This window comes from Colias croceus, chromosome 11 (genome assembly GCF_905220415.1).
Source record: "Colias croceus chromosome 11, ilColCroc2.1".
NCBI classification, from domain to species: domain Eukaryota; kingdom Metazoa; phylum Arthropoda; class Insecta; order Lepidoptera; family Pieridae; genus Colias; species Colias croceus.
Window position 1 is genome coordinate 8791221 of NC_059547.1, and position 19306 is coordinate 8810526.

Genomic DNA, 19306 nt, shown 5'->3' on the forward strand with positions numbered 1-19306 from the left:
CAAGTAAACTTCTGCAAGAACTGTCCGACAGTCTGTCTGACAGCAGCTTGCATGTGTAAACTCGGCGTTTCCACCTGCAAGTAGACTTGCAAGTTGCTGTCAGACAGACTGTCGGACACTTCTCGCGGAAGTTTTCTTGCAGGTGGAAACGCGGCCTAACTGTTTTCTTTAAAATGTGAAATGTCAGTTGTCACTTGTCAGTTGTCAGAATGGTCACGGAATGGTCCAATATGGTCTTTTAGAACTTGACCCGTACCTACATGCTTTATTTATATTTGTATAAAAACTTAAGTTTTGTGTAGTATATAATACACGCGTGTAGTAAATCATGGAATACGAAAAGAAATTAACTAATTTGGCCCTGAGCCTCTTTAAAATCGATGCAGTAAAGTTTGGCGAATTTATGACGAAAAGTGGTATTAAAACACCGGTATACTTTGATTTGCGAGTTATTGTAAGCTACCCTGAGGTTATGGTAAGCAGTAACCTTTAACACGTTCGCGGACAGTAACGAACACAGGCGTCTATACAGCTAAAAGTGTTACGACAGTACGTCTGTCGACGTATTAGTTTTTACTTGCATAAAATCAGTACGCCACACGCCGTGCGATTTTTCATACTATCATAAAGAACGGCATGTTGTACTGTCTTGACTGGTATAATTAGGACTTTTGTACTGTCACTGTATTATTTACAAAAATTCGTCAAAGGAAGGTACTTCCACGCACACATTCATATTTTTATACCCCTCTCCCGCGCACACTACGCCCGTGGGCGCCATGTTTGCATACGGTTAGTCGAGTACTGCGCCGCTGCGGTGATCCCGCGTGTCGCTGCATGTTTTCGCGCGCAATTGTTAATTTAGAAAGTGAGTATTTTGTTTCCAACGTAATTTAATTGTTTTACTCATACTGGATATACTAATTCAAGTCTAGTTGCTTTTGTAAACAACATATTTATGTTGTGAACACGATTTTGTGTAACTAAAGTAACGAATATTTTTGCAGATGGCGTCTCGAGACTCGTTCGAAAAAGAACAAAAACGTCTTCAAGACCTGTTTGATGCAGCGTCTACCCCTGAATCGAGTCAACACCCATTTGGGTGACTATGAATCTGATGCTGAGTGCTTACGACGTTTACGCCTATATCCGTTCTGTCATATCATATGATTTTTTAACCATGTGTTGTTACACTACGCCCCTGGGCAATGTATGAAAAAAAGTAGTGTCTCATTAGCTTCAACCTGTAAGATTGCACTGTCCGCGAACGTGTTAAATTAGTTTCGTGTTTATTGAAAAAAAAATGTGAACAGGGTTGATTGTAAACAACAAGAATTTTTTTCTATAATCAGTCAGATGAATTTCTAAACGCTAAAAAAGCCGGAATTGGATTTAAAAATTAAATATTATTTACAGTTGTAAAAGAGTTTTTTAGAATAGGTATTCAAAGTGTAAGTGATGCTGTTTCCAAACACCCTGTTCACAATTACCCGGATTGACCCTATATCATTAAATCAAAGAAAATAAATTGTCATCTCTTTCTTTCAGGAATTAATAACTGACCTTCTGAATGATTATGCGATTGTTGATAGCAAGTATGATCATGTTTGTGGGGTGCCTTATACAGCTTTACCAATTGCAACTTTGCTAAGTGTAAAAGTTAAAAAATCTATGTTAATGAGAAGGAAAGAAGCCAAAGCCTATGGTACAAAGAAAGTTATTGAAGGACATTACAAAGTAGGAGATAAATGTTTAATAATTGAAGACGTTGTAACATCTGGCTCGAGTGTTATGGAAACTGTAAATGATTTACGAAAAGAAGGCCTCAAGGCAGAGGAAGCTGTTATTATATTAGACAGAGAACAAGGCGGAAGACAAAACTTGGACAATAATAATGTTCAAATGAAAGCACTGCTAAGTATGTCCAAGTTGATAAGCATACTTGTTGATAATAAAAAGATAACTGAACAGATGGCTTCTGAAGTAAAAAACTATCTCCAAAATGTTAAGGCTCCTGCAGTAGGTTTGTATTGAACTACCTTAGTCACCAGAATTTATACATATTTGTCTTGTATTAATATTTTTCTTAACACAATATATAATTTATTTTTCAGCACCACCTCTTGACAGAATCCTGATACCTTTTGAGAAACGAGCAGAGTTGGCATCAAATGCTATAGCTAAACAGCTTTTCAATATTATGGCTATTAAAAAGACAAATCTTTGTCTATCTGTTGACCTCACTTCGAGTACTCAAATATTAGACTTGTTGGAAAAAGTTGGGGAACATATTTGTCTTGTTAAAACCCACATAGACATCATACAAGATTTCTCACAAAGTTTTGTGACCTCATTGAAGCAATTAGCAATGAGATTTAACTTTTTAATATTAGAAGACAGAAAATATGCAGATATTGGCCATACTGTTTCTTTGCAATACACTCAAGGAATATATAATGTAAAAGATTGGGCTGATTGTGTAACTTCTCATTCATTGCCGGGTCAAGGAATATTGAAAGCACTCAATAATTCATCTAATGGTGAGAAAGGTGTTTTCTTGTTAGCAGAAATGAGCTGTGAGGTAATATTATAATCATTCATTGATTCAATTTTTTTCTTAACTTCAGATTTCACTTATTGAGCTTTAAGCAAGAATTTATATTAGTTTCATGTAGGTTTACCTTTTATTGGGTTTCAGGATCTACTGAAGTCAAATTGTATATATTTTATTTAGATCTAAGTTGTGTGTATATAATATACAGTATTTAATTCTATTTATTAATACTTAGTTATATTGAAAGTAGAGTTTACGTTATATTTTCATCCTTTTCCAGGGAAATCTTATCACACCAGAATATACAAAAGCTACAGTTGAGATGGCAGAAAAGTATCCTGAATTGATCACAGGATTTGTTTGTCAAAACAAAAACACATTTAAGAATCCTGGTCTCATCCAATTGACTCCTGGAGTTAAACTCGAAAGTTCAAAGGATGATTTAGGACAAGTCTACAATACCCCAGAGAAGGTCATTTTGGAAAATGGTGCAGATATCATTGTTGTTGGAAGGGGCATTGTAGCTGCCAAAAATGCAGAGGCACAGGCTGTTATTTACAAAGATACTCTGTGGAGGTGCTATACAAAGAGAATTTCTGGAAAATTAGAGTGAGAATCATTTATGATTTTTACACAGTGTTAGTTGTAGAGGATCAAATTACCTCGCCTTATGGTTTAGAATTTAGATTAAGATAACAAAGCATATTTTAAGAGTTCATAGTTATTTCAAGATACATAGTTTAAATATTACATGTTATCATACCTATTACATAATATAACTTTGTTAATTGTTGTTGTAAAAGGGAATTGATTCTTGTTTAGAAGAATGGTTGAGTGCAAAAAATTATCAAATTGTATTCAATAGTTTGTGTGTATTAAGATATCAAATGAATGCATTGTTTATGTATGTCTTATATATGGACATAGTATTTAATCAACATACAAAACTAGTTATTCCAAAATTCTAAAATATTTGTTGCTTTAACAAATAAGAACTGACACATTCCTTATGTGATTCCACATATTTACACAAATTTACACTTTCTATATTTTTATATGAACATATTTTGATATATTGCAAATTGTTATTTGCAATATAGTAGAACCCAAAAGTAAATACTGGAAATATTTCATATTTTTTTAAATAAATTTTATAGTACAAATATGTTTTGTCTTTACTTTAACTCCTTACACATATTATGTACCTAGTTACATACTACAGTTGTTATGTATTGGACAAAATATAAGCTTAATTTAATTTATATTAATTTACAAAAAAGTGTTTAGAACAAACGTGATAAATCCTTGCCAATATGATAATATAAAATGCAAAAGTTTGTTGTTTTTTACTTTGAAACAGAGCGATTTCATGAGTTATGTGGTTAGAGAGGGCGAACTTTTTACCGCAGTGAAACACAGACAAGGAATATACTACTCTCTACCGAGAGAACACAGAGTGAACACTGAGCAAGTAATATTATAGCAATAGCCGTGAAATATCTCATTTCTTGTCTCATGGACCAGCCCAAAGAGTATGACCAGCCGACCACTGTTCTGTGAGTCGACCGCTTATATCGTCATAGATAATAAAAGGAATTTTTTTGGTGTTTATAAATATGATCTGTATCTTTTTCTTTTATCGATCTGTCAGTTGTCAATTTGAATTGTCAAATTAATTGTCAGAATCACTATCAATCTGTAACCTAGCTGAACGAAAACAAAACAAAGAATATTTATTAAAAACTATGTAGAAATGGAATGTATTATTAAAGAATTAAAATTAAACCGTAAAAACATCCAAAAAACTTCTTCACAAACGCTGTTTGCAGTTGTTGTCCATAATACATGGTTGAAAAAGTGGCTTAAGAATTTAGAAGTGGATAATTGTGTAAATAATATAGATTTTACTCTTCAACCAGGTGAAAGTGTTCCTTATCCATGGAAAAAAGTTTTTATAAAGGTAGGATTTAAGATTTAATCAATACAGTTTCTTATTTCAATATAGTTTTATTCCAATATATACCTAATATAAAATTTTTATTTCTTGTAGGTATTAAGTAAAAATACATCAAAAGTTTTGCCTTTGCCACGGTATAAACTAACAGAAAGTAATGTTGATTCTCCTCTAACATTTTCCCAATTACTTCAATATGTGTCACAAAACAATCAAAGAAATCTTTGGAAAGAATCCTATAAGAAAAACTCACAAAATGTTGAAGACAATAAAGAAAGTGCAATTGTTAATTTATTGGAACACGATCAATTGCTCTCTGAAATTATTATAAGATTGTATGGGTGTAATATAATTAAAATTAGACCAGATGGTGGTGGAAAGTTTGAGTACAAAGAATTGAATAAACACACTTCCAAGTCTTATGATACTCATAATAATTTATTGGCTGCTATGTTTGCTTTAGAAACTGACAATAACTTTTTTATTGTATATAGAACTTATTATGAAAATAATTTATTAGACTGCTTAAACTTCAGTCCAAACCTAATAGATAAGACATATGCAAGGAGCTTGTTTGTTATTTATCAATTGTTGAGTGCATCCAAGGCTATGAGTGACAGGGGCCTATGTTTAGGTGCTTTGGATTTACGAGATATATATTTAGCAGAAGATTTATGGATACAAGTAGTGCCACCTATCACAAACAATATACATTGTCTAAATCCGTCATTGATCTGCGAGCAGAACAGAAGTAAGCAAGGTACAGCACAGAGCCAAGTGGTAAAAAGTCAGAGCTCTCAGAAAAGTAGTGAGGAATGGTGCTGGCGTAATGATGCCGTGCAGTTGGAGAAGCTTTGCATGTTGTGGGTGAGAGGACGGATATCCAATTTAGATTATTTGTTACATTTGAATGTTTTGGCTGGTAGATCGGCAAATGACCCACAAGCCCATTTCATGGTTCCATGGGTTACAGATTTTTCTTCAAGATGTGGTGAGTATCAAACCCCTTATTTAAAATACATTCACATGCTTTTTGTGATACATATTATAGTTACTTTGTGTTGTAAACCAAGGAACTAAACAAAATTTCGAATTTAGGTCGCAATTGGAGGGATTTAAGTAAATCTAAATACCGATTAAACAAAGGCGACCGACAGTTGGATATGACATATGATGTGACAAGTGCCAATGGTCAGATACCACACCATGTCACTGATGCCTTGTCAGATATCACCTGTTATGTATATCTTGCTAGAAGGTCAGTATACTCAACTGCTAAGAATTAAATGTAAAGATTTTCATTATACAATATAAATTTATTTCAATTATAATTCTTCACTATATCTTGTCTTAGTTAATATTAATACTTTCACATTTTAGAACACCAAAGGAAACCCTCTGTAAATATGTCCGCAACAAATGGGTTCCGGCAGAATACCCTGCTTCCATTCAAAGAATGCAGGAGTGGACCCCTGATGAGTGCATACCAGAATTTTATACTGATCCCACTGTGTTTAAGAGTACACATGAAGATTTACCAGTAAGATTTTATAGCTTTTTGGGTGGTCATTTAATATTTTGGGTGATTTTTTTTTATTGACTACAAACTCTACATGAAAATATATTAAAACAATACAAATTGATCATATTGTACAACATTCATATAAAGTGATTCATTAAAGTGAAGCAAGGCTATACTTTTTATAATCAAATTTTTTGTTCAAATCAGCAAAAAGCATACTGCTTTGAGATGTCAATGAACCTAGTTTTTGTCAGTAACAGTGTTTGTGAAGGTTAACAAATGCTATGTAACTGTAAATTTCTTAAAAAAAGAAAAAAAAACGTAGCATTCTAAACATTTTGGAGTGGAATAAAAGTGTTCTTGATCAATCATGCTAATATGAACTTAAAAATATCATTTAAATGCCAAAGCTAAACCTAACTAACTAAACTTATTTGTTGCATAAATGAGTGAGTTAAAATGTAATGCTATTATCAATTTAATTAAGGTCAAGTTTTATGTAGAAGTTACAGTATAAAGTATTCATAAAAATTAATTAATGCAGGTCATTGAAGATAATATTGTTGATATTGTATAAGTAACTGGGTCAATTGAACTAGTAGTGTTTAAAGATATTAAGGTGAAAAATTGATACAGATATTAAGTATCTTCAATTCTATCTGACTTCAAATTTTTCTTTAACAGTACATTTTTTTTATATAAATATAAATAATGTTCAGGGTCAGTTTATCAAATAGGAATCAAAATTGAAAACAGAACATGATTTTAAGAGGTATCTTCCGTCGTTTACTTTTTTTTATGTAATTTGAATATTATGTAGGATCTAGGAATACCATCGTGGGCGACATGTGTGGAAGATTTTATAACAAAGCACCGTGAGGCTTTGGAAAGCACTCATGTATCAGAAAATCTACATCATTGGATTGACATCACTTTCGGTTACAAGTAAGGCAATTTAAATCGTAAATTTATATAAATTCGTAATTAGGAATAATAAGATCGTTAATATTATAAATGAAATGGACATTTTTGTTAAATATGAATAAAACAAATGTTTTTGTACTAAAAGTTTATTAATTTACAGGCTTTCCGGACAGGCGGCGGTTAAATCAAAGAACGTATGTCTGTCTCTAGTGGACGGGCACATGCGTACTCGGCGCGGCACCACGGTGCAGCTGCTGACGGCGCCGCATCCGCCGAGAAAGCTTAGGGCTCCGCCCCCCGCCCCGCCCAGGTTGAGGTGGACTGCTCCCAGAGATACCAGTGAGTTTACCGAAATCAAAATCATCAAAAAATCGTTATATATAAGATTTTATGTTATAATTTGATTAATATAATGATATTCATTGCAGAGAAATCCGTCCGAGATAGTTCAGATGACGTATCAGACGAAGACGATGAATCTAGCAGTTTACCGCAGCACATATCCCGGCTGTCGGTTCCAACGCATCGCATGCGGCGCCAGAAAAGCAGTTCTAGAGCTCGATCGCTTACCAAAGGCCAAGAAGAAGATGCCCCTTTTAATGAAATTCGAGCGTCTTCACACTCGCGACACTATAAAGTGCAGCGTTCTGAATACGGTCAAGGGGTTATATATCTTCCTAAGGAATTTAATCCAGCAGCATCAATACAGGCCCTCGAGTCACTGGACAATTTTCGAACAAAATGTTTCTTCAGTAGATCCGAAGACAAACAAAAAAATAAAGACAATGTTGCTGCATTAAACCTGTGTCAAGTTAATAAAGAAAATGCGCATTTCCAATCCAACGATGGTACAGATGATACGGCTTTCACTAATCACATGTTTTTAGCATCATATGACCAAGGATTCCTAAAAAGGGTCACTCAAGACACTCAAATAGATAGTGTACTCAAGGAAAGAAAGAACAGAATGTTCAACACAAGATACACTACCGATGCAATGGTGTATAAGCAATTTGTCACGGAGAGTCGAAAGCAAGATATGCTCGTCATAGGGTGCCTCATAGTTGAAATATTTCTTCACAACCACGTTCGTCCATTGAGATTAAATAATGACAATTTTATTGAAAGATATAATAGTTGTAGGACAGTTTTAAAATACAATTTTAATTCCATTCCTAAATGTGTCAGTTATATAGCTTCTTTATTGTTAAATGTTCAATCACCGCACCTTTCCTTTAAACAAGAATTGTTACCAAAACCGGACGAGTCTTTTAAAAAAGCTGTTGTGACCGATAAAGGTCTACCTCCGCCAACGGCGTCCCAGTTACTGCAACCCTTACTTATGCAACACCTTATACCTTTCCCCCAAAGTTTTATCACTTTATACAGCCTTTTGAACACCTTACATGAATATGAACTAACGAGTAATGAATTAAATATACTTTACACATATGAATGTGATGGTATTCATTGTGAAAGCTATCAGAACATTGATAAAACGAAACTATATTTTGCTCAGAAAGTAGCAGAAGGAAAAATTCAAGCTTGTATTACACATCTAGGTATACTTCTGAATCAATTCACTGGTTATAATCAGTTTGACGCTTTAGATATATTTTTACAATATTATATACAGTTATTGGAAAATAAAGACACGTCTGTTTTAGCTGCTTGGCATTTATTCGATACGGTTAGCAAAGCTCTAGGTCCCGCTGAAACTAGAAATAAGCTTCTTAAATACATATTGAATTTATATGAAGACGACGATTTTGTATTTGATAAACCAGAAAAGTACTCTGAAAACGATTCTACATCTTCAGCTATTTTGGCTAGCAAGCAGAAATTTATTAAACTTTATCACAACATATTCCTCCTTCAATTAATGGTCAGATTGGGCCTTCAGTGCTTCTTAGATAATTTCACTCAGCATTTGGTCGAAGCTGTTGGCGGTTATAAAGACATATCATACCAAAGTGGATCTGGTGGCCACTCATGTCACAGTCGCTCAATGGCAAACAAAAAACCAAGATATTCTGATGATAACGTTAAAAATATTCTCACCACTAATGCTGATATATTTTCTCCTGATACATCTTGCGGTTCAGAACAAATTGTTACACCAAATATTGAAAAAGCTATTTCTGAAGTAAGCGAGGCTTTGAAAGAAAAAGAAGTCGATAATAGAAGTGAAAACGAGTTATTTCATTTTGAGAATGATAAAGAGAGGAATCACAGTTGTAGCAGTAGAAGTAAATCTCCTACTGGTTCAGTTGACTCTAATGCTGCAGTGAAAGAAAACGTTTTAGAAACACCTTCACCATCTTCGGACTACATGCTGACAGGAAATTCTCGGTTTATTTCTTCTAGTATTACTATCACAAAGAACGGCAATCACTATGTAGATGAAGCGAGGGATAATTCTTCTGAAATGCAAAAGGTAGTATCTCCAAATATAACCAAACCAAAATCGATGTTTACTAGTTATTTGAATTTAGGACAAAATGAAATTAGTTCCGAGAATCCTGACAATGGAATTACGCCTTCATCGGAATATCAAGAAGAGCAAGAAGATCATTTCATTCCAGTTGTGAGAACCGTTAGCGATGATGAAAAGGATTACAAGGATTCGTATAAAATATCCGATATGAGTTCAGATAGTCTCATTTGGTTAGCTCATAGACTCGGGCCGGTACTTACTTGTAGATATATAACTAGGAATCTCTTAAAAATGCTAACGTTGTGCTATATTGGAAAAGACAATTTGGTGTCATTTGAAATCGATGAAAAAGATGAATTTGATGAAATATCAATTGTTAATAGTAGAGTTGTTGGGGACAAAAATGCTATGAAAGTGATAAAGTGCCTCACTTCGATAGTAGGTAAGTAAAATAAAATTTTACGACTATTCTATACATTTTAGCCCTTATTTACATATATATCTTATATACACCAAAATGAATGTAAACGTATATTTCCAGCAATGTACGGTGAACAGCTGATCATATTTCAATACTTGCCGCATATGGGCGAACTGATCGCATCATGTAGGCGTCGTTTGTCAACGCCTCTAGAGGGTGGTGTGGTCGCCTGTCTGCAGCTTATAAAGTATCTGCTGCCTTTTATGTCTGATGTCAAAGTTATGGAGCAATTACAGGTCTGGTATTTATTTCAGAAAATTTGGGTTTATAGGCAATAAATTGTTACAGTTTTTATTTTGTCCCTTTGCAATTGATGGTTAAACTGACAGGAACTATATGTTTTAGGACACATTCCTTAAATCAATTCTACAACCGGCATTACGGCTTGCGTCTACGAGTCGCTGCTCGTACCCTAGTGGTGCGGCCGCTAGGGGTGCTCTCACAAGGAAGTTACTGGATGCTCTATACGCTTTGGCTATTAGAATCGGCCCGGAGATGACTAGAAAGCATCTGTGCGTACCAGCTTTGCAAAGGTAAGAATAATATAATGATTATAAGTACTTAATACAATTATTGTCGTTTTAAATTTAAATTTAAATTCACATTGGATAAACTGCGATACTTAATATTTTTTTCCAGATTTTTCCTCGCATTTGATAAAGCATCCGGTAAAACGGATAACTGGCCCAAACAAGATGACGCTAGTCTAGAAAAGGTAGATATCATAAAGAAAATATTTTTATGATCAGTTTTACTACTTCTGGATATGTAATTAACTCATATTCAGTTAAAATGACAATTAATGTATGGCGGCCGTCGCCGCCGTGCGTCGGTGCCACGTAGCCTTACGTGCTGCCTTTAGTGAGCGTTCGAGTGTCGAGTCAAGCGGACGTCTACATAAGTCGTCAAATGTAGACAAGTCGAGCGTGATATTGACGGCGCTGACCTCTCTGCGCTCTGTCGGTCTGTTTGACTTGGCCAAGTTCTCAAACTGGCTCTCAATTTGAATACAATCAGTATTTTTTGTCACCAGAACAATGTTTACTAATTTCCAATATTGTAGTCGTCCGAACAAGATTCGTCCGAGCCGAAGCTGGAGGGTTTCCTGGAGATCTGCCGCGACGGCAGCACGGCGGAGTGGGCGGTGCGCGACGGGCGCGTGGTGCGCGCCGACCTGCCCGAGCTCGCCTGCACGCCGCCCTCGCTGCCCGACGCGCACGACGCCGCCACGCTCACTGTGAGTGGGGGCATTCATCCATACTAATATTATAAATGCGAAAGTAACTCTGTCTGTCTGTCTGTTACTCAATCACGTCTAAAATACTGAACCAATTTGCATGAAATTTGGTATGGAGATATTTTGATACCCGAGAAAGGACATAGGCTACTTTTTATCCCGGGAAAATAACGCAATCCCGGAAATCCCACGGGAACGGGAACTATGCGGGTTTTTCTTTGACTGCGCGGGCGAAGCTGCGGGCGGAAACCTAGTATACAATAAACTAACAACTCACAAAATAACAAACAACTAAATACAACAAATTCAAAAATAATTCGCACTAAAACAACTACACTCACAATCAAGCCCAAAAATTGTACGAACCAAAACTCTGTTTTGTCGCAAAACTCTGCCTAATAGACGCGTAGGCAGAGTTTTGCAACAAAGTAAGGCATTAATTGGCATTAAAACCTCGCCTAATGTGTAAAGAAATGGAAGATAAAAATACTAATGATTCATAAATCAATATTATAATAATATTCATGCTTATACAAACTTTAAATGTTTCAGGCTCAGGAAGAACTGTTAATAGTATTCGAAGCAGAACTCGCATATTATGCCTATACAAGGTTCACTAAACTTGTTGGCACGGACGCTATCGAACGCAGTCTGAAGAATAGTGATACAATACGTGCCCTTTGCCAGGAATACCGACTAAAACATTGTATCAGGTTAGTTTGCAATGCAATTTTTGATTTATTATGTTTATTTTAATTGTTTCATAGCAACGTTATCCAACATAATAAGTAGTGTATCTTAATTTTATTTTTTGTAACACAATTTTTTTCTTAATAGCTCCCCCTTGCATATATCCCGTCAAGACAAGCGCGTGCAGTCTTCCCTCAGCGACGAGCCACTCAACAAGCGGAATATCGATATAATTCAGAAACCAGAACTTTCGGACCACATCTCCAGCTCGAATAGCTTTGGGTCCAATGTCACTTTAGTGGGAAATAGGATAGATGTTAGTGACACTTGTGAGAGTACAGCGCAAGTTGATGGGTTCGATGTTGTGGCGTGTAAGATGGATAGTGGCGTAAGGAGTGATCGGTAAGTAATGTGAAAAGAACATTTTGAATGATTAAATAAGACTTTGTTATTAGGGCAACTATAATGGAAATTTTAATTTATTTCTTTTGTTATTTTGGTACTGTTAACAATAGGAATTATTGCTTCTGGAGTAAGTAGCCAATTTGCTCTATAAATTGCTACTGTTTTGCTTCTCCTTTCTGATAAATAATTGCAAGTAATTTTGAAGTAATTGGCAATGATTTTCAATTTATTAATTATTGGCAGACATCTTCGTGGCGATTGGTTAATCTACTGGGAGCATGAAATCGGTCGCGCTGACAAGGAAGCTCGCTTTAACCTCAAACAGATCAAGTTGCAGACGTTCGTTGGACACTCGCATTCAGTTAAATCCATACACTGTCTTGATAACGAGAACAGTTTTATGAGCGGTTCCAAGGATAAGACTGTGCGGTTATGGTCATTGAGAAATCAGGTGTGTATTTGCAACTATGGACCTTATGTATATTGTCATTAATGCGGTTATTGCATAAAATATGAGTGGTTTGTTTAACTCAATTATTCTTCTTTCTACAGGGTGATGGCAATGCAACAACGCAATGCAATTGGACGTACACGGGCCATAAAAAGGGCGTGTTGTCGCTGGCTTTCTTGGAGTCTCTACGGTTAGCTGTTTCTACAGACTCCGTCGTGCATATATGGGATCCCTTTATGGAGAGTGTGGTTTGTCAGGTAAATCATAAAAAATGTTACTACCGTTACATTTATAGGAATTATTTTACTCCACTTAAATAGATAAAAAATCTATCTTTATTCGAGATTTTTTTTTTGAAAATTTTGTAAAAAGTTATTTTTTTCTAGCATTTTTTTTTCTCACTGAGCTTTTTATTTTTAGCTGGACAACTTAAAATCCCCAGTGAGCATAGTACGCACGCTGTCTGAGGCGAGCAGTGTGGTTGTAGCGGCCACTACGGACGCTACTCTGCGGCTTATAGATGCACGTGCGCCTGTGCATAACCATGAGCTTAAGGTAGACTTTGTATATATAGTTACACATTTATGTATATAGAATAAATTGGAACTGATATGTTTGAAAAAAACTACTATTCCAAACGACTCGCGATCTACGCCCTTTATTTTAATTTGGTCAATTCTATGTGTAGGTATGCGGGTCATGTACAAGTCAGTCGAAACAATAAATATTAGCTCGGTTACAAACAAACAAGTCAGTTATAAACATGTTGTATTATTTGTAGGGCATATAACCCTACAGAACGACTTACCTAAACGGCTAAAGCCCTCTCTGTTATGCGATTTTTCGTATTTTCGGAATTATAACGTTTTTTTTTTTCAATTTTTCACCTATCGCCGAGTACGATGAGATTTTTATTTATAGTGACGTCAATTATTGCGGAAAATGCTTGATTTTTTTTTGTGTTCTAAGCTGAAAGATAGGTCTCAGTATGGTAACATTTACTATCTTTAGATTTTTTAATGGAATAAAAAAAGAATTTAATGCCAAGAAAGGTAAAATTACCCAGTATGTTCACAACTTCAAGGGCCCGTAAAAAAATAAAATCACGTAAAAAAAATTCCGTTTGGCTTTTATAAACTTGCTCTATCTATCAGGTAGCTACTCTGTAAATTTCATAAGGCTTCAATCGAAAAATTGAAATCTAAATGTGGTAAGTGCAAATTTTTAATTTACATGATGGTTAATTAAAACAAAGTAAAATCAATAACAAAGTGTTTAATTACAAGAATTTTTTAAAATGACCCCCCATGAATGCTGTTCAATGCAAGTGCGACATCACCGGAAAAAGTTGTCTTTTAAACGTCTGAATGTCCTTTTATTATTTTTAATGGTTTCTTAGCGCTTAAACTTCTCGTTGTCATAACTTTGGAGATATTGCACTGGATTGAAGTGAATTAAAAACTAATGTAATCTACATGACGTACGCTGCACCTGCACGCTAATATTGTAAGTGTATGTCTTAGTAATATTTTGACCCTCTTGTGTTCTCCATTATGCCACTCGCGCGCAACCGTTATGATATCACACATACAAAAGAAAAAGCAAATACAAAACACGCACATGCTCGATTAAAATGTGTCGTATTGTTTTATGTTAGTACATCGTGACGTGGGTGGGTGAGCACCCGAACGCCATACAATACCTTTTACTTAAAACATTTTCTTCATCATTAAAAATATCTGCGCGAGAGCGATAGGCCTGGCGTAAGTATCTCCGTTCATATAAAAAAAAAACGGATCGCCCAACATACTGAAAGTGCATCCACTCGCGTTCATTCAAATGACGCACCTAAATGTTGTTGGTTGGACAGTTATACCTGTATTTAGACTAAGTTTTATTGTACAATTAACCACTGTTCTGCTGTTTATTATCCCTAATAAAGAAAAATAAAAATAAAAAATAAAAGCGTGGCGTTCCAGGCGTTCCAGGCGTGGAAAAGTAGCTTTGAAATTAAATGAGTCAGAGCTGCCGTGAATCCACTTAAAAACACGTACGATAATGCAAATTCTCGCAAGTACGCACGTAGGTGCATCGACACGCAACATGAATCACAGGCAGTAGTGTATGATATCCAGTCCTGATAAGATTGGCACCATAGTATATACTATATACTCTAACGCGGCACTTAAGCGTGTGTGCTCGTATAATCGCTTGCGGTTATGTGAGCGTGTCTGGAGAGCCGCGGGGGCCGCGCTCTGGGCGCGAGGCGCGGAGCGTAAACACGCCGTGTTAAATCGAGGAAAATAAAACCGTAGCGCTAACACGCTGCGGCTCAAACTCACCGGCGCTGCGACTCACGCAGTGCACGCTGCACACTGTAACGAATCTTTTACGGCATACCACCATTGTATCACTATGTTCAGTCCTGACTAGATTGGCTTTCTTTGTAACTGTATCGAACCCTTTGTAGCTGGCAGCGACGGCGACGACGTTCATCCGCTGCATGTGCGTGGGCGGCAGCGGCGCGTGGGTCGCGGCGGGGCTGGCGGGCGGACACGTGGCCGTGCTCGAGCCGCGCACCGGCCGCACGCGTGCCACCTGGCGGGCGCACGACGGGGAGGTAACCGGGGGGAACCGACAAACCCAAACATACAATCTGGGACTGGGATACAAATGGGGACAGTTCGCACCTGGTGGACATCGGCGTGATACAGTAGTCTTGAAATGCTACTGTGTATAAACGATAAGTTACAGAGCCGGTTTTTATTAATTTCTTCGCCCTTTCCAATATTTTCCTTGATTCCCTTATCCCACTGAAAGCAGACAATGTATTTACAAACTCTGAAAATTTACCATCACCTACACATCACATACACCTCTCTGACATAAATAAAGCAGATGTGTGCATTCTCTCAGTAACTACTATAAAATAAATGAGTATCAAATATTGATTTTTAAAATTTTTAATTTAAAATATTTGAAAGTGCACTTTAAGTGCTTTATAAGTGTAACAAATAATTACAGTAATATTTCTGATAGGTCCTCCGGTTAGCGGCTGTGGATGAGCACAGGTTGCTAACATCGGGGCTGGACCAGGTCACCGCGCTGTGGAGAATCGACGACGGAGAACTTATTGCGCATCTCAAGTGAGTTTTGTGTGTTACATTAGTCTAAAATCTTTAAAAAAAGGTGTTAATTTTTTACACTATCATTTTCTGGTAGAGATAGAATAGAACATTATTGGTAAAATTTTAGGCTGTTGGCCGTAATATGGCTCCTGGTTCTAATTTCGGATCAATATTTATAGTAGCAAATAATAATGCATTTGATTTGAAGCGCTGATTTATTATTCTGTTTAATTAAAATTTTTGATTGAACTTAATGAGAAATGTACCAAGAGGTAAAAGTCTTGTACATCTATGCTAAGTCGTTGATCTATTATGGAAATAAACAGTGTCTAATGTTTAAAGTGTTCTTTTATTCCAGGGGTAGTACAGAGCCAGTGCACTGTTTATCGGTATATTACAACGAGCTAATATCGGGCACGACAAACAATCGTATAGGAGTCCACACGTCGTTGGACCAAGAGGCGTCTTTCTCTAGCACTAAGCTACGTTCCGATACATTCAAAGGAGTGCTAACTTGTATGTCTGTGTTGCCACTTAACAGATTGCTGTTGTTGGGAAGCGATAATGGCACCATTAGTTTGCTTTGCTGATTTTGTTGGTTTAAACATTCCGATTTGTCTGATGGTGATCGTGTCGTAAATGTAAATGTTCATTTTCCAGTTGGTACTGCTTGTTTCGGAAATTTATCGAACTTTTTAACAAAACATGAACGTTCAACGTTATACTTTTAAATTGGCTATTTAAGTTTCATTTTTTTTTTTCATTTTGAATAGTGTGCAAGTCAAAGAGAACTAAACGAAACGTATTGTACTTCCTAATATTTCATAGTATGTAAAATGTGCTTAAACGGATTATGATTGAGTTTGCATATTATATGAATAAGTCAATTTAGGATAAGTAGAAGACATTATTTTTAAGAGAAATTTCAATTGATTTGCATCGATCTGACTAGATTCAAAGTACGAGATTGAGTTAAGACTTTTAAGACATTTTTTTCTTCACATTTTCTTCCTTATTAGCTGTAAATAATCTAATGCGTGTCTTGCCTTTTCTTTAAACGGTCGAGGAAGCTATGTATCGAAACCTTTGTGGTCCCTTTAAAATTATGTGTGTGTTATGTGGCAACTACAATTTTGAGGTATTTTGATTCCTCTCAAATAAAAAGAAACACATTTTTTGATCAACATGTATTTGGTTATAAGATTGAATTGATAAATTTTTTGTTCGTAATTATTAATTGATCACTTTCAAAATAATCTTAATGAAACGGTATAACACATTTTAAACATTCCACATTTTACAAATTTCAAAGTTCATTCCGTCACAATGTTTAGTGCAAAAAGAATCAATAAAACAATTAATATTATAGTATAAGCATTTACAAATTATTTATTTATTTTTTGTTGTATATTAACACCGTGTGATTTAAAAACTTTTTTCTTGTTTTACTAATACGTCTTTTTTTCAAGAAATGGTTTATCATGACGATTGCAATTTGCAATCCTATTATTGTATAGGAGGTAGCAACGTTGACAAGTGAGCATTTTAGTATAGTTGGTTCTTTGATATGCTGTTCCTCTTGCTATTTCGGTTACAGTCCGGGCTGTCTGGCTGGCCGCAGTGGTTGCGTTTATTAGTGCGCATCTTATCTGCACAGGAAAATATCCTTAATTTAAAGTCATTTTTTAACGCGTAATTTTTAATCTTTTGCCTTTAGATAGATCCAACAGACATAAATTTTTTATTGCAAGACGTTTTATTCGTTGTTAAATAGGTGCCAGACGCGATTTTTTATTTAAAATAATTAAAATGTCATCGAAATAAGTGAAATTCTATCAAGATGAGTCCCCGTAAAGGATAAGTAATCACTGTGTTACTTATACTATATATAATATTCATTTTACTATTTACAATTTTTTTGCAACAATCTACCATGTTGCGTTCTTTTCCCAACGAACCACAAATAGGACGTTAATGTAAACTTGATAAAAACCAAATATCATCAAGAAATTAAAGACTTTTTAACGGATTTTAAATGCGATTTATTCATTGTATTATTTTCCCGAGTCTTTAATTTCTAAATGTATAATACTCGCGTAAAATCAAACACTAGAAAATACAAATATCATCAAATTCATATTTATACCCAAAAGTGTAACAAATATGAAACCATCTATTAAAAATATTAGTTTACTAATTATTCAATATAAGTATTAAAAAAGGATAATATAATATAAATAATAAAGTTATTACTTACCTTTTAAGCGGACTCATGTTGATGTAATTTCACTTATTTCGATGACATTTTAGTTATTTTGAAATAAAAATTGCGTATGGCACCTATTTTACAACGAAAGAAACGTCTTGCAATAAAAAATTTATGTCTGATGGATCTATCTAAAGGCAAAAGATTAAAAATTACGCATTAAAAAATGACTTTAAATTAAGGATATTTTCCTGTGCAGATAAGATGCGCACTAATAAACGCAACCACTGCGGCCAGCCAGACGGACAGCCCGGACTCTAACCGAAATAGCAAGAGAAACAGTATATCAAAAACCCAACTATACTAAAATGACTTTTTTTAAAACGTTGCTAGCTCCCGTACCATTAGATATATATTTTGAAAGTAGATTGTCGCTGTTCATATTTTGTTTCAAACACAGTATTTTTATAACATAAGTACAAAATGTTGGTTACCAAAGACATTTTTGTAACATATATAAAGTCACGAATAGCTTTGTCATTGTGTGAAAAATTATGTTTCTGACTGATATTATTTTAAATTAAGTTTTTGCATAGAGATCTTTGGCAAGCTTGCCTGTTTAATTAACGCGGTGGTTTAAGACATTTGTCCTAGGATATAATGAAGCTCAATGCAGTGTAATTTTTAAGTTATTTATTTACATTTTTTCCCATAAATTTATATATTTATTCGCTGTCTTAAAAACACTTGTTATATTATATATATATTGATTTCATTTAACTATTTTAATATATATTCTTATAGAATCTTATGAGAGTAATAATTGATACCCATCTATTTTAATAATAAATTATACGTAACTTAATACGGTCATAATATTTTTGTGATATTACGAACAAAGTTTTAATTTTATGAATCGATTCTTTATTTTCCATTTCTTTTTCAAGATAGGAGTGTTCTTCTTTGAAACGGTCGTAGTGCCAAAATAAAGTTTGCATAACTGATCGATAATATTCATGTCCACACCTTAGTAATTGTAATGCAGTTGTTGATTGTATGTGTGCTTTAGACTTTGAAACGGTATTATGTTTAATCAGTATGAGGTATGCTTGTAAGAGCTAGCGGCTAGCGCGCAAGAGCAACTTTTGTCTCCGCAACTATTTTGTCTCTCCCATCAACTCTATGGGGCGTTGCATCGCTACGTGCGCGCAATTTCTTACTAGCCCATCAACTCGATGGGAGAGACAATAGTTGCGGAGACAAAAGTTGCTCTTGCGCGCTAGCTCTAATAAAAGTTTTCGTAAATAAAATATATAA

General features: G+C 35.1%; 2 protein-coding genes across 2 annotated transcripts; both read left to right on the top strand.

Annotated features, from left to right (window-relative positions):
* The first annotated feature begins 227 nt into the window (after positions 1–227).
* On the top strand, positions 228–3719 carry LOC123695556 (uridine 5'-monophosphate synthase). The gene is made up of 4 exons (XM_045641438.1): positions 228–475; positions 1549–2023; positions 2115–2581; positions 2835–3719. Exons 1-4 carry the CDS (start codon positions 329–331, stop codon positions 3165–3167), a joined length of 1422 nt encoding a protein of 473 aa, XP_045497394.1. The 5' UTR covers positions 228–328; the 3' UTR covers positions 3168–3719.
* Positions 3720–4249: 530 nt separating this feature from the next.
* LOC123695552 (WD repeat-containing protein 81) lies at positions 4250–16491 on the top strand. Its single transcript, XM_045641432.1, has 19 exons — positions 4250–4514; positions 4605–5499; positions 5607–5766; positions 5889–6048; positions 6851–6975; positions 7115–7293; positions 7383–9833; positions 9933–10108; positions 10218–10405; positions 10512–10587; positions 10936–11109; positions 11662–11822; positions 11947–12201; positions 12448–12655; positions 12757–12912; positions 13076–13210; positions 15126–15275; positions 15695–15801; positions 16142–16491. Exons 1-19 carry the CDS (start codon positions 4308–4310, stop codon positions 16371–16373), a joined length of 6195 nt encoding a protein of 2064 aa, XP_045497388.1. The 5' UTR covers positions 4250–4307; the 3' UTR covers positions 16374–16491.
* Positions 16492–19306: the final 2815 nt, after the last annotated feature.

Excerpts from the sequence above, each read along its gene's own strand:
- LOC123695556 (XM_045641438.1), top strand. The coding sequence starts at position 329 with ATGGAATACGAAAAGAAATTAACTAATTTGGCCCTGAGCCTCTTTAAA. Across the intron at positions 476-1,548 it reads TAAGCTACCCTGAGGTTATG|GAATTAATAACTGACCTTCT; the intron begins GTAAGCAGTAAC and ends TCTTTCTTTCAG. Across the intron at positions 2,582-2,834 it reads TAGCAGAAATGAGCTGTGAG|GGAAATCTTATCACACCAGA; the intron begins GTAATATTATAA and ends ATCCTTTTCCAG.
- LOC123695552 (XM_045641432.1), top strand. The coding sequence starts at position 4,308 with ATGGAATGTATTATTAAAGAATTAAAATTAAACCGTAAAAACATCCAA. Across the intron at positions 6,976-7,114 it reads GACATCACTTTCGGTTACAA|GCTTTCCGGACAGGCGGCGG; the intron begins GTAAGGCAATTT and ends ATTAATTTACAG. Across the intron at positions 10,406-10,511 it reads TGCGTACCAGCTTTGCAAAG|ATTTTTCCTCGCATTTGATA; the intron begins GTAAGAATAATA and ends ATTTTTTTCCAG.